The sequence below is a fragment of the Podarcis erhardii genome, assembly GCF_964252035.2.
Source record: "Podarcis erhardii genome assembly, chromosome: 6".
Lineage (NCBI taxonomy): Eukaryota > Metazoa > Chordata > Lepidosauria > Squamata > Lacertidae > Podarcis > Podarcis erhardii.
The window spans coordinates 95,252,458-95,269,032 of record NC_138510.1 but is presented as its reverse complement, the minus strand read 5'-3'; the positions used below and the strand labels follow the sequence as shown (position 1 = coordinate 95,269,032).

Genomic DNA, 16,575 nt, shown 5'->3' with positions numbered 1-16,575 from the left:
GAGAACTGTTGGTATACTTTCTGAAATACAGTTTTGATGATGACAAGCCCATGTCTGGAACATCTTGGACATAAGTGAGGTTGGGTTAGAGTTTGGCTTTGCAACCTTTCTTACAGGTTAATTATTTGGCATGGCATGTGCTTGTTGCTCATTTCTTCCCCTCCCCCTATTTTGAATTAAATTTGCAATGGCTTTCTATTAATCCAAAATATACAAAGTCACTTACGAAATCATTTTGTTGTGTATAAGGAAAATAAAACAGAATATAAAAGTTAAAGATCTCGAGAGGATATGGTAATAATAACAAGTTTCACCAGTACAAGAAAGTAGGATAGTCAGGTTAAAGCAGGTAAATAATTCTGATTGCTAACACCCTCTTGATCTCTGTCCCAGTGATCTGGAAATGCATCAGTCCATGGTTCAAAATGACAATGCACATTCTCTCCTCTGGGTCCAGGTGGCATCTGAGCAAAGGCCTTTCCTAGCTCTACTTGTTCTCTTTATAGGTGACCCATGTCAAGTGGAAGGTGCCTTTGAGAAAACCTGCCAACATCTGTTGCACCTGCCACATTAAAAAAGAAGGTGAAGTATTCCAAGAATGGAGTTTAACCTAAAGTGAACTTTTCTGTGAGAAATTCACATAGTTGTTTATGCTTTTCCAGTATACAAAGCTATCGCAGAGGAAATGTCCTCGCTAATTAGTCCATCCTTTTATGTGTAATAGAAGGTTCCCCCCACCTCAAATTCCAGTAAAGATAGTTTTGATAGACAAGGTATGTCAACAATTGCCAGTCTGTGCAGAAATTGATAAGGAAATGGAGATTTGGGCCACCACAATTTATAGGCCACCTCTCCATCGGAGTGTCCTCTATCCGCCATCCCAGCATACTGTCTGGCCCCTGCGATGGCGCGACGGCACTTTCCCCCCTGGCGCCATTGGGTCTGCCCTCGCTTAAATATAGTGCACAGAACACCAGTTCCACGAATTCCTACAAACTACCCCAGATTATCTTGTGGGGGACTTGTGTGAGGGAAAACTTAATAATTTGGATTCTCAGGCAGGATTTGATCAAATAAACAAGAAAGATTTTATTAAGCAAAGGAAGTTTATGACACAAGTGGGTAAAACATAGGGTACTTCGGATTCTAATGCTATTTCACTTCAGTTCTGTCTCGGTTGTTGCTTGCCGCTTAATACTTTGGTTCTTAAACAAGGTGGTATTTTCTGTCAGCTACACACCCCTTGGACAACCCTACTCCTGAGGTCCTCCAAGTAACAGACCCAAGGGGTCTCCACACCCCTCTTAACTGGATTGGGAGTCTTCTTATTGTACTTTAGTGTTTTGTTGGGAAGCCGCCCAGAGTGGCTGGGGAAACCCAGCCAGATGGGTGGGGTATGAATAATTATTATTATTATTATTATTATTATTATTATTATTATTATTCTCCTCTTTTTGGAGCAGAATCCCTCCCCTCCTGACTGGAATGAGACCTAAGTAGACTGTATTCTCACAGCTTCTCCTTCTCCTGGCTCAGCCTCAGCCTCCCAGTTAATTCCTGGCCTATTACTCTTACAGGACACCACACACTGTCCTTCACACTAAGCTCAGACTCCTTTCTCTAGCTTGTGATATATTCTTCAGAGGGGATGTTTCTACCCAGAACCAACTCTCTCTCCTCTCCCAACCTACAGAACTGTCTCTCCAAATCCTCTCTTTTTCAAACCCCTCTCCTGGAACCCCAGCCAATCAGAGGCTGCCGTTCGTTAACCATTTGCCGGCAGGGAAAAAGAAAAAGAAAACACTGGTTGACCCAACCTGCACAGCAAAAACAAACTTTTCCGTCACAGCCCCAAACTTCATTTTGGCACAATAGAGTGTTTTGTGTATTTTCCTGGGCTGGGCTCAGACCAGCTTTTATAGAAATGAGTAAGGGTCTAGGTTGTCTGCCCTAAAACTGGACTGGATATGATGCTTGAGCATTTTAAAGAGGACACTGTTCAGGGAGTGAGGGGCTTTCCTTTGAGGTGATCCAAAACTTAGTTTTTACTTTATTCACTTATATATATGTTAAATAGATGAGCTATCTTACTGCACTGGCGTGGAGACACCATATTTAATAGGTCTTAATGCCATCCCAGGGGGCACAGACATTCTTGATTTTTTTCAGAATACCGTATTTTTCGCACCATAGGACGCACTTTTTCCCTCCTTGGAGCGAATGCAGGGGAGAGGCAGGCGGGAAAAGCCCCCAAGAGCCGCACACAAGCTTTGTGCGCTCTTGTGGGCTTTTCCCCAGGAGGGAGAAGGGACTGACTGGCCGCATCAGTCCCTTCTCCCTCCTCGGCGAAAAGCCCCCAAGAGTGGCGCCCTCTTTAAAGGCTGCGCGGCTCCTGCAGGCTTTTCTACGAGGTGGGGGAATTCCCCCACCTCCCAGAAAAGCCAGGAGAAGCCGCGCAGCCCCATTAAAGAGCTCACGGCTTCTGCGGGCTCTCCGGGAGGTGGGGGAAGCTGCAGCGGATTCCCTCCTCCCCGGCTCCCTTTGAAGCAGCAAAGTGGGAGGGGAGCAGCTTACACTCGTGTAAGCAGCTCCTCTCCCACTTTCCTGCTTCAAAGCAACTACGGAGGAGGGAAGGAAGGGGACCATGGATCCTCCTCTGCTTGCGGCTGCAGCGGATTCCCTCCTCCTGGGCTCCCTTTGAAGCAGCAAAGTGGGAGGGGAGCAGCTTACACTCGTGTAAGCAGCTCCTCTCCCACTTTCCTGCTTCTAAGTGGAGGGAATCCACTGCAGTTGCGGGCAGAGGTTCCATGGCTCCGCTTCCTTCCCTCGAAGCAGGGTGCAGGGGGGAAAGACGGCAGGAAATAGATGCCAGGCAGGAAGACACAACCACACTTTGACCACTGGAAAGTCCACCTCGGCCTCCCTAGATTTCCACTGAGACGGCCAGGCTAATCTCGATGGCCATAAGTCAGGCTCAGCATTATTAACTGGACTTAGATAAGCCATGGTTCCCCTTCCTACCCTCCTCTGAGGCTCGATTTAAAGCAGAAAAGCAGACAGGAGCTGCCCGCTTTGCTGCTTTAAATAGTTTAGTGCAACATTTGATTCAGAATATTTTTGTGTGTGTTTTCCTCCTCTAAAAACTAGGTGCGCCCTATGGTGCGAAAAATACGGTATAAATTGGGGTGGCGGAAACCTCCTTATGGGCTATATAGCACCCAGTTCTTCATTATTACATACCTGGCCGATTATTGGCATGGTAGAAGGATAGCTTTCATAAAGCAAAATCTGTGATCAATTACTACCAGCGGTTTCTCTCGCGCCTCACCTCCTTCAGAAGTGGCTGATTCAGAATAGAAATGTTTACTGGGTCCGATGAAACCAAGTCCACTTTCACAATAAGGTACATGGCATCTGTATGGAGAGCATCAGCAAGAAAATGGAGATTAGTTGCCAAATGGGATGACTTTCACCAGCCTTCATAAAGCTAGGTGTATGTTGTTCATACACCCCTGAGATTCTTTAATATGGGGTTATTTGAATAAAGAAAGCTGTCCCAAATACCATATTTTTCCATGTATAAGACGATGCTTTTTGCTTTAAAAAAGTGAGGCAAAAATTGGGTGTAGTCTTATACACGGATAGTGAATGCGGGAGGGGGGGCATGCGATTAATGGCAGCAGCAAACTGGAGATTGGCAGCGGCGATTGGGCGGGTGATTGGTGGCTGCAGCAAGGCTGGCTGGCGATTGGCTGCGGCAATTGGGCAGGCGATTGGCGGCTGCAGCAAGTGGGTGGATGGGCTGTTGGTGGCGGCGAGTGGGCAGATACCGTATTTTTCGCTTTATAAGACACACTTTTTCCCTCCTAAAAAGGAAGGGAAAATGTGTGTGCGTCTTATGGAGTGAATGCAGGCTGCGCAGCTATCCCAGAAGCCAGAACAGCTAGAGGGAGCGCTGCACAGCGCTCCTTCTTGCTGTTCTAGCTTCTGGCTTAGCCGTGTGAAGCCTCCACAGGGCACAGGAGCCTTCATCCCAGTGCCCTGCAAAGGCTTTGCGGGGCTATCCCTGGCCTTTGCGGGAGGTGGGGGAAGGGATAGAGCCGTGCACTCTGTCCCTTCCCCCACCTCCCACAAAAGCCCCCAAGAGCCACGTTCCCTTTAAAGAGCCGCACGGAGTGTGTGTGTGGTTCTTGGGGGCTTTTCCCTGAGGAGGGAGAAGGGTAGGCTGTCATTGATGGGCTGCCCTTCTCCCTCCTCAGGGAAAAGCCTGCAAGCGCCGCACACACGCTCCACGCATCTCGTGAAAGGGAGCTGTCAGCCCTGCCGCTAGGTCCCAGCTCACAGAGGACCAGCGCCCAGTGGATGTCATATACAAAAGTCTTTATTGAAGTTTAGTTTCCATTTCCAAGCTCTGGGCGCGCAGACCCACGTCTTGACGCTAGACCGGCTAAGTTCCCTCTGACTCGCTGCTGAACCCACACCAGTTTAAGATTCTAGCCTTGCTCCACCTCCTACGCTGTTCTTTCCTCCTCTGGGTCCTTCTGCCCTCTGATCTTACCTCCTTCCTGGATTCCTCTGACGCTGACCCCCCTGAGTCTCGCCCTTCCTTTCGGCGGGCTTTAGGACCTGGCTCCCTGTCAGGACTCCCTGCTGTGCCGCTCTCCTGTACATTTGAACTTGGCGCGCGCGCCCAGCCGGTAACTTTCCTTCTGACCGTTTCCCCGCTCCCTGATGTGGGCGTTGCCAAGCCTGACTCCTCTCCTCCCGCTGGAGATGAGAACACTGGTCCCGACTCCTGGGACTCCCCCTCCCCACTGCGCTCTGGTGGAGAAGCTGGTCCTGATTTCCAACTGCTGCTCAGGGACTCCCCGCTGGCCCCTCCCTCCTGGGGCTTCCCCCCTGGAACCCCCCTCGCTCTGGCCATCGGTGCTCCCTTCTGTGAGTCCTCCGATTCGCTAGAGAGGCTTGTGGATTGACTCTGCCCACTGTCACTGCCTGCTCCCCCTTCGTACTCCTCCTCCTCACTTTCAATTTGCTCACTCTGCTTTGCCTCTGCTCCTGAACCCCTGACAGGAGCGCTCAGCAGAGCCTGGGATGCATACAAGCTCTGCTCGGTGCTCCCTTTAAAGAATATTTCTTTTCTTGCATTCCCCCTCTAAAAACTAGGCGCGCCTTATGGTCAGGAGCGTCTTATGGAGCGGAAAATACGGTAATTGGCAACTGCGGCGAGGTGCGCGATCGGCAGTGGCTGTGGCAAGCGATCGGCAGTGGTGGGCAGGCAGGTGAGAAATTGGCAGAAGTGACCTCCCCCCACCCAAAAAAAGCTAAACAACTTAATTTCTTAATTTGGGGTTAAAAAAAATAGGGGTCATCTTATACATGGAAAAATATGGTACCTGGCTGGGAGTTGGTGGTCCCAGAATCCCCCTCAGGCTGTGCAGAATTCCCAGAACTGCCTCCAAAAAAGCCACCAATGACAGAGCCCATCCCACTTGCTGCGCCTCCAATGCTATCGGCAAAGCTGGCTCTGCTTTTGGATCCGGCCTCACTGCCAGGGATGCTTCTCATTCCTCTTCCAGCACCTGGTCCAGAAAGACATTGAGCAAATGGAACCAAGGTAACTTGCCGCATGGTTTTAGGTGTTGACGAAAAGAAACATACTTTGCGCATGCATGCACACCCACACACAAGGTACTATCCTGAGTGCTCAGAGTGTTTTTGGAAGCTTCTCAAAAGTATTTGGCTGCCCATTGTTAGGGCTCATCCAGACTTCTGAAAGTCCTGCCGCTTTCCATGGGGAAACCCAGTCTTGACCACTGAACTGGAGGAAATGTCTGTTGGGTTTTCTGGAGATTAACATTTGCTTTGATTCAGTGCTAAAGAGTGGGTTTTCCTGGGGAAAGAGGAGGGACGAACAAAAAAAGCGCCCAGACTCATGCCTAGAGAGCTTTGACACATGTCTTCTAGGCCCAGGACAAGCGCAGGATGAGACCCTCGGAGCTCATGTTCTAAGCCAGTTACAGTATCTTGGGAAGCTCTTGTCATCGCTGCTGCTTTTGATGGTGCAAAGGACAATGATTTGTTCAGCTTCTTAATTGCCTTTCACAGCACAACAGTTAAAAACATACACAAAATGGAAAACCTATCAACCATCAATAATTGAACATAACAGTATAAAAAACAGCACCATTCTCAAAAGGGAACTCAAAAGTGTCGCCAGCGTGTGAGTCAACTGAAGACAGCAACTGGCTCATCATATTCCATCCAACATCTGGGGAAGAGGAAGGGTTTACTTGTCACCAAAAATAGATGGATGTCAGGACATTAACTGCTGCCACCCTCTGAAATGCTCATGGGGAATTTTATAAAGCAAGGAGTGAGACAGGGAAATCTCTATGGACACATATTCTTGAGGTCTCTGAACACACGCCACCAGGGATCCACTTGTCAGACGCTGCTGTTTTCTGACTAGGGGGGGAGGATATTATTTCCACCCACTCTTGTTTTCCTGGAATTAATGAAGTAGAAATTGCTATCTACTTTCAAATACAACAGCTTGAACACTGTGCAGTGTGTTTTCTTATCCCTGAACAGAATTTATACTTTGAAAAAAGTTGTGTTCTTTGTGATTATATAAAGCATCAACTGAAGGACTAAAACTACTGAATGAATGAGGTGGCTGCAAATGAACACGTTGCATTCAATCACTTAAGAGTTGTGCAAAATTACAACAGAAAACAAGGAATTGTAGCTAGTTTTAGTTAGAATTTAGGTTAAATCTAATGAAGTCGTCATGATTCTGAAACAGTTTAAATTCTTCTACTGTGATGCTATCCACTCTGAGACCAAATTTGCCAAGGAGAAAGGGTCTGAGCCTGTGGCCCCCTGAAAATTCAAACATCCCACCCCCACAAATTCAATTTCTGGGGGAAATATTAGTGCTTGGTGCTGATAATATTCTGATCTTGCAGGTAGACATTTCTTTTGTATTACCTGTGCAAACTTCAGGTATCAGAGAAATGTAACAAATGCATTTTCAGCCCCTTTTAGAATACCAAAGGAGTAATGAGAGAACCTGCAAAACCTTGAGCCTGGACTTTTCTAAGCAAACATCTAAATCTATTGGCCAAAGTATGGACATTTAAAAAGGGGGGGAGGCAGGGATGTCTCCTACCCTAAGCCTAATCAATCATGTATCCCGCTTAAGATGCAGCTTCAAACTCGGTCCCATTCCAGTCCCAGAACTTGTTCCCACTAAACAATTGTACCTGCCAGAAACAGCAAGATGACCAGCAGCTCCCAAAACCTCATCATGTCCATCTCCCAGTTCAGTCAGAGGGAAAGACAGGAGACAGGAAGGCTGGGTAGATGCGTTAAATAGAACGTGTGTGATTTGACTACTGGAGCCATGCCAACAGACGACTGCACGGGCCTCTCCCTGGCAAGTGCCACCACCAGCAGCCCATTCCTTGCATCTCCTCCACAACTCACCTGAGCTGTCCTGTTCCTCAAGCAAGGCTGGTGGTTGGCAATGCTTTAAACAAGCATTTCAAGGAGGGGCATTGTGGCTTGAAGGAGCCACGCAGTGCAGCATCGCTGAGTGCTTTAAATGGTGATCGCTGCTTCCTTGAAGGATGGCGAACAGCTTGGGGTAGTGGGTGGGCTGTTCCAAGACGACTCTCCCAAAGTCTGACTCACAGGTTTGGAGTCTGATAACTTGTTCCCTTCTCCCACTCAGAAATGTATATGGGCAGTTCGTTCCCTTCTGGGCACTCGGTTCCGTCTCTCTGGGAGCAGCATCGAAAAGAGGAAAGCCATGACAACTGCACAACATCCCTTCCCATCTTTTTGCTTTTGTCCACTAGACTGTGAGGGCAGAGACTGTCTTGTTTTTAATTCTCCATATTGTTGTTGTTGTTTAGTCATTTAGTCGTGTCCGACTCTTCGTGACCCCCTGGACCAGAGCACGCCAGGCACTCCTATCTTCCACTGCCTCCCACAGTTTAGTCAAACTCATGTTTGTAGCTTTGAGAACACTGTCCAACCATCTCATCCTCTGTCGTCCCCTTCTCCTTGCGCCCTCCATCTTTCCCAACATCAGGGTCTTCTCCAGGGAGTCTTCTCATGAGGTGGCCAAAGTATTGGAGCCTCAGCTTCACAACCTGTCCTTCCAGTGAGCACTCAGGGCTGATTTCCTTCAGAATGGATAGGTTTGATCTTCTTGCAGTCCATGGGACTCTCAAGAGTCTCCTCCAGCACCAGAATTCAAAAGCATCAATTCTTCGGCGATCAGCCTTCTTTATGGTCCAGCTCTCACTTCCGTACATCACTAATTCTCCACATAGTGCCTAGCAAATGTTAGGTGCTGTATGAACTCTGATATGTATTATTTAGGGCTACCACTTGGAGCCAGCATCTAGCAAGTAATCATAGTCACTAGAAACCATCCTTTTAGCTCACTACAAGATTGTATCAGGGAAGGGTCATAGCATCCGCTTTGCTTGCAGGAGGTCTCTAGTTGAATCCTCTGGATCTCAAGGAGCAGCTTGGAAGGCCCCCTGCCTGAACCCCTGGACAGCCACTGCCAGTCAGTGCAAACAGTACTGAGGTAAATGGACTGCTTGATTGACTCAAGAGAAGGCAGTTCCCTAGGCTCCTATACGGCTGGTATTTGGCTCCTATTTATTCCCTCCCACAGTCTATACTCATGAATATTTATAACTCTGCTAATCTAACACAGCCTTGTTGTTTACTTTTCCTCTTATTGAGAAATTGTCGGCCCTTGTTAATGGGAAGTTCTGGACACTTATTTGTAGGATAAGTGACAGAGTGTTCTATCCTTGCTTATGTAGAGAGAGAACCATGCATTTTGCATTATCTCAGCCTTAAAAAGTTTAGTTGCAAACCAGTATCTTGTGTCGGCTATATTTTATCTATTTCATTCTGCACCACTGAAGCCCCCTGAACCTCGTGGCAGCAAAGGATCTGGAAGTAAAACAAAGCTACGTACCTGCTCCTTCAGAGGCAATTTCCCATCCATCTGGTCTAGTAGTCTGTTCATAGGCGCCGACTCCATGGGGCCTGAGGGGGCCTGAGCCCCCTCAAAAATTCGTTTGGGGGGGCTCCGCCCCCCCAATAATTTAAGAAAATTATTAGTTATATTATGCTTTGTAAAATCACAAAATTATGTTGGTATTTTTTATTTTCCTTGTTTGACGATAGTTACCTTTTAAAATACATTCAGTAATGAGTTAAAACAAAGCCACTCCCAATCTAGAGAGGGGGTGGGGGTGCGGGCTCTCGAGCCATCAACAATCTCGCGGGGCTGGCGTCAGCCCCGCGAGAAGCAGGGATTCCCCCTAGCTCATTAATATTCACCGCCCACGGTGGCAGCCAATCGGCTGCCGCAAAGGGCGGGCCCTCACAGGTTCACTTAAGGTCGGGGCAGCCCGGGGCGCGGGGCTCGCCCCTTTCGTTCCCCCAGCAGCAGCGGTTTGGAGGTCTTGGGCCCCCCCAATATTTTTTATAAGTCGGTATGGGCCCCCGCCCCCCCCAATATTTTTTATAAGTCGGCGCCCCTGAGTCTGTTCTGCACTTAGCTTCAGTTTGTTGGCTCTCATCCAGTCCTTTACCAAGACAAAACACTGGTCCAGCACTTCCACTGCCTCACCTGCAGATGTGAAGGAGAAGTAGAGCTGAGTGTCATCTGCATATTGCTGAGAGCGTACTCCAAACCTCTGGATGACCCCATTTAGCGGTTTCATGTAGGTGTTCATCAGCATGGAGGCTAAAATCAAACCCTGTGTCACTGAATGCCTCATGGGGCTGAGGAGCACTCCATCTCAGACAGCCACTCCATTAGGATAGCATGGCTTAATGTATCAAAAGCTTCTGAGAAGTCATAGCTGGTTAGGGTTGCTTTTAAAAATGTTAATTTCAAAATAGGAGAATTGTTTTAATTGTTTAAATTGGCTGTTTTCCTGACCAACCAGCCTACCATGGGCTTAGTTACGAAGAAGGATTGAAAGCAAGCACAGCTCATGCCCCTACCAGATGCTCCTTTTTTGCCGTGTCTTCTGGTATATCCAGCCAGTATTATAAGTTTGTCCTAGAAACCCCATCTTTTAAGCGGTTTCCTACACTAGTGGACGCGGGTGGCGCTGTGGTCTAAACCACTGAGCTAGGGCTTGCCAATCAGAAGGTCAGTGGCTCGAATCCCCACAGCGGGGTGAGCTCCTGTTGCTCGGTCCCAGCTCCTGCCCACCTAAAGCACACCAGTGCAAGTAGATAAATAGGTACCGCTCCGGCAGAAAGGTAAACGGCATTTCCATGCGCTGCTCTGGCTTCACCAGAAGCAGCTTAGTCATGCTGGCCATATGACATGGAAGCTGTCTGCGGACAAACGCCGGCTCCCTTGGCCTATAGAGTGAGATGAGCGCGCAACCCCAGAGTCGTCCGCGACTGGACCTAATGGTCAGGGGGTACCTTTACCTTTTACACTAGTGGAAGCTAAACTATACCACAGTGTTGCTTTTTTCTCTACTTTTTTAAAAAAGAAACCAGATAGAGGATGTCCACCTGCGGATGAAAAAGACTTCCTGCATTTGTTATGGAAAACTGACTCCTGTTCTAAACCCTTGCTCTCTCGTGGGTGGAAATGTTTGTGGAACATGTTGTTGTTTTTTTCAAATAGGGAAAATAACCAGAGGATGCCATGAGCCAAGCAAAAGCCAAACACTGCCTCTTCAACTGCAGTTTGCATCTGCAAACATAGCTTTGCAGACAGCAGAAAGGGAACACCTCTAGAACGTCCATGGCTTGTGAGGCCCAGTGGCCCAAGGGAGAACATCTGCAGCTTTGAACAAGAAAGATATTCAAAGCAAGTTGTTTGCTTCCGTTGGCACGGCCCCAGATCTGGACTTGGGTACACAGCTCCAAGGCAGGAGAGGCAACGCTAAGCAAAGAAATTCCATCTGCTCTGTTTAAAAACAAATTAGATAAATGGGCCAGCCTGGAGGCTTACTCTTAGTGGCAAACTTTGTTGATTTGCTAGAAAACTGATTGGGGTCAATATTGCTCCGATCATGCTCTAGTGTGAAATATGGAACACTGAAATTAATTTTGATGCAGATAGGGCAGTGGAGCCCAACAGCCTGAGAGCAGCAGGTTGTTTCTGCCAGGGTGAAAGACCTGGAAGTAGCATCTTATGCTTTCGAAGTACTTAGCTCTATCAATGGTGAGTATTATCTTTATATGGAGTGGAAAGGGACTGGAAACAGCACACTAGGATTTTGAGTTCTCTTTTGTAGGCCTGTGCTTGTTTGGATATTTACAGCCCAGCACAGGCAAACCATCTCACCCAAGTTGGCTGAACCAAAGCTTACTTCAGAAGCATAAGATGCTCAAAACTACTGGTTGACACGACAAAGGAACAAACAACACCCTTCGGATCATGGCAGTTTTGATTTCACAGGCTGTACCTTGGTAGCTTTTGAACATTTGTAGCTTTGAGCTTCTTCGAGGTCCTTGAGCTTACTAGAGTTGAGAGATGTTCCACTACATGATCTGAAACTTCTCAAAAGCAAATGGGATGGGGTGCAGATGGCAGCATGACATTTCCTCGCTCCTCCCACCAGATGGAGCCAGAGCATTTCTTACTGCTCTGTTCAACACTTCTTTTTTTCTTCTTACAGCTCTTTTTTGCACCACACTTTTCCCCAATCTGTTTTGCTCATTAGTTGAGACCCTTCGTGGTTCCCTACCAATCCTGGTCGTTCACTCTTCTCACTTTCCGTTGAACCCAGGACCACACATTTGTATTTCAGATCAAGTTCGTGTAAATAAAATAATAATAATAATAATAATAATAATAATAATAATAATAATACAACTTATGAAGGGAGCCTCTGACACACATGTGCTCTGCTTGCTTCCCTTGGGGTCTTGTTCACTTGCTGCTACAGACTAAACTTCATTTTAGTGACTACCAAACAAGAATGTGTTCCAGCCGTCTCCATCGCCTTGCTATCAGTGCTATATTTGCTCTGAGTACATTCTCAGGGCAGGGGGAATGCACATTGTGGGTGGGTCGATGGGTGTCACAACAGCCCCCCTGAGGTGAATAAAGCGAGAAGCGACGAGACACAGCCAAGAACTCGGCCTCCTACTCAGAAGTAAGCCTGAGTAAGTGCCAAGAGACTTCCTCCCGTGTGAGGGTGTGGCTGCCTGCCTGCCTGTGCCGGCTCACTTGCCTGTGTGGCTGCCTGCCTGTGCCGGCTTATTTGTCTGTGTCGCTGCCTGCCTGTGCCGGCTCACTTGCCTGTGTGGCTGCCTGCCTGTGCCGGCTCACTTGCCTGTGTGGCTGCCTGCCTGTGCCGGCTTATTTGTCTGTGTCGCTGCCTGCCTGTGCCGGCTCACTTGCCTGTGTGGCTGCCTGCCTGTGCCGGCTTATTTGTCTGTGTGGCTGCCTGCCTGTGCCGGCTCACTTGCCTGTGTGGCTGCCTGCCTGTGCCGGCTTATTTGTCTGTGTCGCTGCCTGCCTGTGCCGGCTCACTTGCCTGTGTGGCTGCCTGCCTGTGCCAGCTTATTTGTCTGTGTCGCTGCCTGCCTGTGCCGGCTCACTTGCCTGTGTGGCTGCCTGCCTGTGCCGGCTTATTTGTCTGTGTCGCTGCCTGCCTGTGCCGGCTCACTTGCCTGTGTGGCTGCCTGCCTGTGCCAACTCACTTGTGTGGCTGCCTGCCTGTGCCGGCTCACTTGCCTGTGTGGCTGCCTGCCTGTGCTGGCTCACTTGCCTGTGTGGCTGCCTGCCTGTGCTGGCTCACTTGCCTGTGTGGCTGCCTGCCTGTGCCAACTCACTTGCTTGTGTGGCTGCCTGCCTGTGCCGGCTCACTTGCCTGTGTGGCTGCCTGCCTGTGCTGGCTCACTTGCCTGTGTGGCTGCCTGCCTGTGCCGGCTCACTTGCCTCCGCTGCCTCCTTGGTGCACAGGGGAGGGGGGCGCTCTCTGGGACGGGCTGTGGGCGCCACCCAGGATGGGGGGGGGTCTGAAGGTGGGCAGACCCAGCAGAAGCCAGTTAGGTAAAAAGCAGGTCTGAGCGCCAGGAAAATCAAGATGTGACCTAGCCAGTGTAGGAACAGGGAAGGTGATTTTTGAGGTGGTATATTGATTTCAGATGTATTTATTTCAAACACATTGATTTTTTTTGCTGCTGTTGTTGCCCAGTCAGTTGTTACTCATTTGTTGTACAAATCCATTTCCTTCCTGGAGTGAGTGGTGAGTGCTTTGGTTGGAATATTAATTTCCCCAGCATTCAAGCACAATTTCATCATAGGAAAAACTTGTTTTCCATGCAGTGAACTTGCAGCCCACCTGAACGCTATTCCTGCCATGGTTTCTGAATGCTGAAAGCTGTGGTTGTGTGGCAGGTGGTTGTTCTCAAGGTCTTGCTCACCTTTTTGGAATCTGGACGGCCGTGCGGACGCCACAGGCTCTGGCTGTTTCTCCACACACACACACACCAGCAGAAAGGAAGAAAACGGAGTGGGGAAGAGAGGTTCTTTGCATTTCTCCAGGGTCCACGTAAAATTTGGGTCCATTAGAATTAAAATAGATATCCCTGAATTTGCAGTTTTCCACATGGCGTTCCCAAAAGCTATTGTCACATTGCAGCTTATAGTGGCGGATCGGACGGAAGCGAAGCATAGATTTGGTTCTTTTGCCAAGGCTTCTCCTCAGAAACCATCATAAACCCACAGGTCACCTCTGTGTTCGCATATGTGTACTGTAATTTGTGGTTGTAATTCCCATTTCCAACTTGGATGGTTTTAAAAAAGGAGTAGGCAAAGCCAGGGGTCAGAAGGCTACCAGTAGCTACCAGTGGCTACCAGTTCTTAACCCTTTCTTCTACCGCACTATTTTCCTCCTGACCTTCCCATACAATAGTACATGTTCCATGTTCCATAAGGAAAGATAATGAGCATATACATCTTACAAGTACTGTAGATCAGCTGCCTGGACTGTAATTAAACAGGAACCTACTTTAAAAATATAATTTGACATAGGTCTCATTGTGGTCTAGGCAGATGATTTTGAATATTGTCAAAGCTTTATGAAACTGCAGAGTGAAGGGAAACAAAGTTTGCTCTGAGCAAACACACGAAATCAAAAGCTCCGGATTCCAGACTTCTGAAAGCATTTTGACTTTTCATGGAAACCTCTTGAGGCAAGTTCAACTTCATTAAACTAAGTGCTCTGCTAAAAATAGCCCCGGCCCTGCCGCTTGGAGTTCACAGTTCTAAACGCGAGCCAAAAACTGTTGTTTGACAGTGCAGCAAACTGCAGTGATGCACTAAGTGCTTGACTTTATCCAAACAGTTGTTAACCAACTTTTAGGTGCAATGTTTCATTTAGCGGCTCTCTCAGCCTGCTAACAGACCCTTGCACTTTGTAGATTAGCTATGAATCCTGGGGTTCTGCCTTTGGATATGCAAAACAGTAAAGAGCTTGAGCATGAGCCCTGCTGACCTTCATGTGCCTGGGAGGAAAGCAAAATGCTTAAGAGCCTGAGAATTAGCTTCCAGGAAGACCTGAGCCATGGCAAAATTAAGAACCAAAGATGCAGGGTTTATTGGACTGGGTTTTGTTGCTCTGATGAAAGAACTCCTATGTCAGTTTTCTCACTGTCTGGTTTTAGAGCATTGGTATAGAATTTCTCACAATTAGGTAAGGTAAAGGTAAAGGACCCCTGACCATTAGGTCCAGTTGCGGACGACTCTGGGGTTGTGGTGCTCATCTTGCTTTATTGGCCGAGGGAGCCAGCATACAGCTTCCGGGTCATGTGGCCAGCAGGACCAAGCCACTTCTGGTGACCCAGAGCAGCGCACGGAAACGCCATTTACCTTCCTGCCAGAGCGGTAGCTATTTATCTACTTGCACTTTGACGTGCTTTTGAACTGCTAGGTTGGCAGGAGCAGGGACCGAGCAGCGGGAGCTCACCCCGTCACGGGGATTCGAACCGCCGACCTTCTGATCGGCAAGTCTTAGGTTCTGTGGTTTAACCCACAGCACTACCCGTGTCCCTTCACAATTAGGTACTTTGTCATAAATGAAAGCACTAAATTTACTATATGTGGATCAATACATATTGTGACGTGACATTGCAGTGTTTTTAACAGCATGGCAGGGCTCATACATGACTCAAAATGAAATGAATGTGGTTCATAAAGTTGTTGTTGTTTAGTCGTTTAGTCGTGTCTGACTCTCTGTGACGCCATGAACCAGAGCACGCCAGGCACTCCTGTCTTCCACTGCCTCCTTTAGTTTATTCAAACTCATGTTAGTAGCTTCGAGAACACTGTCCAGCCATCTCGTCCTCTGTCCATAGCTGTCAATGTTTCCCTTTTTTTAAAAAAAATAATTTTTATTAATTTTACAACATAAACAAAAAACAAACAAACATAACACGACTTCCCCATACCTCCCCTTCACTGCATCCTTGTTTTAAATTTTTTTAGCAATCCTTCATCCATTTTTATATTTAATTCTCTTTAAAATTTTCTTAAGCTTAAATTTTTACAGCTGTAATTCTTTATATCAAATCCCTTGACATCTTAACATTCCGAAATTTTACAACAATTTTTAAGATAAATTTTAAATTTTTTCCAGTCCTCTTCCACTGTCTCTCTCCTCTGGTCACGAATTCTGCCGGTCATCTCTGCCAGTCCCATAAATTCAGTCACCTTGGTCTGCCATTCTTCCAGAGTAGGTAGTTCTTTAGTCTTCCAATACTTTGCCAAAAGAATTCTTGCTGCTGTTGTTGCGTACATAAAAAATGTTCTATCTTTCTTTGGAATCATTTGGCCTACCATGCCCAAGAGAAAAGCCTCCGGTTTCTTTGCAAATGTCCACTTAAGGATTTTCTTAATTTCATTATAGATCATTTCCCAGTAGGCCTTAATCTTCGGGCAGGTCCACCAAAGATGATAAAAAGTTCCTTCGCATTCATTACACTTCCAGCAGTTGTTATTGGGCAAATGATATATCTTTGCAAGCTTGACTGGGGTCATGTACCACCTATAGATCATTTTCATTATATTCTCTTTTAAGGCACTACATGCCGTGAATTTAAATGTTTCCCTTTTTTAAAGGGAAATTCCCTTATTCCAAATAGGATTCCTGCAAGAAAAGGGAAAAGTTGACCACTATGCCTCTGTCGTCCCCTTCTCCTTGTGCCCTCAATCTTTCCCAACATCTGGGTCTTTTCCAAGGAGTCGTCTCTTCTCATGAGGTGGCCAAAGTACTGGAGCCTCAGCTTCATGATCTGTCCTTCCAGTGAGCACTCAGGGCTGATTTCCTTCAGAATGGAGAGGTTTGATCTTCTTGCAGTCCATGGGACTCTCAAGAGTCTCTTCCAGCACCATAATTCAAAAGCATCAATTCTTTGGCGATCAGCCTTCTTTATGGTCCAGCTCTCACTTCTATACATCACTACTGGGAAAACCACAGCTTGAACTATACGGACCTTTGTTGGCAAGGTGATGTCTCTGCTTTTTAAGATGCTGTCTAGGTTTGTCATTGC

The 16,575-nt window shown here is 47.5% G+C and overlaps 1 protein-coding gene across 3 annotated transcripts; it reads right to left on the bottom strand.

The window, feature by feature from the left end:
* Positions 1 to 281: 281 nt before the first annotated feature.
* LOC309344389 (uncharacterized protein) lies at positions 282 to 8,857 on the bottom strand. 3 transcript variants are annotated; one of them, XM_081866735.1, is made up of 4 exons: positions 7,492 to 8,857; positions 5,397 to 5,582; positions 3,329 to 3,414; positions 282 to 562 (listed from the first exon to the last, which is right to left on the bottom strand). In XM_081866735.1, exons 2-4 carry the CDS (start codon positions 5,566 to 5,568, stop codon positions 488 to 490), a joined length of 333 nt encoding a protein of 110 aa, XP_081722861.1. In that variant the 5' UTR covers positions 5,569 to 5,582; positions 7,492 to 8,857; the 3' UTR covers positions 282 to 487. The 3 variants fall into 3 exon arrangements, with proteins under 3 accessions (XP_081722861.1, XP_081722860.1, XP_081722859.1); XM_081866734.1 differs by lacking the exon at positions 7,492 to 8,857 and adding an exon at positions 7,269 to 7,472; XM_081866733.1 differs by lacking the exon at positions 7,492 to 8,857 and adding an exon at positions 6,188 to 7,238.
* Between the last annotated feature and the right edge of the window lie 7,718 nt (positions 8,858 to 16,575).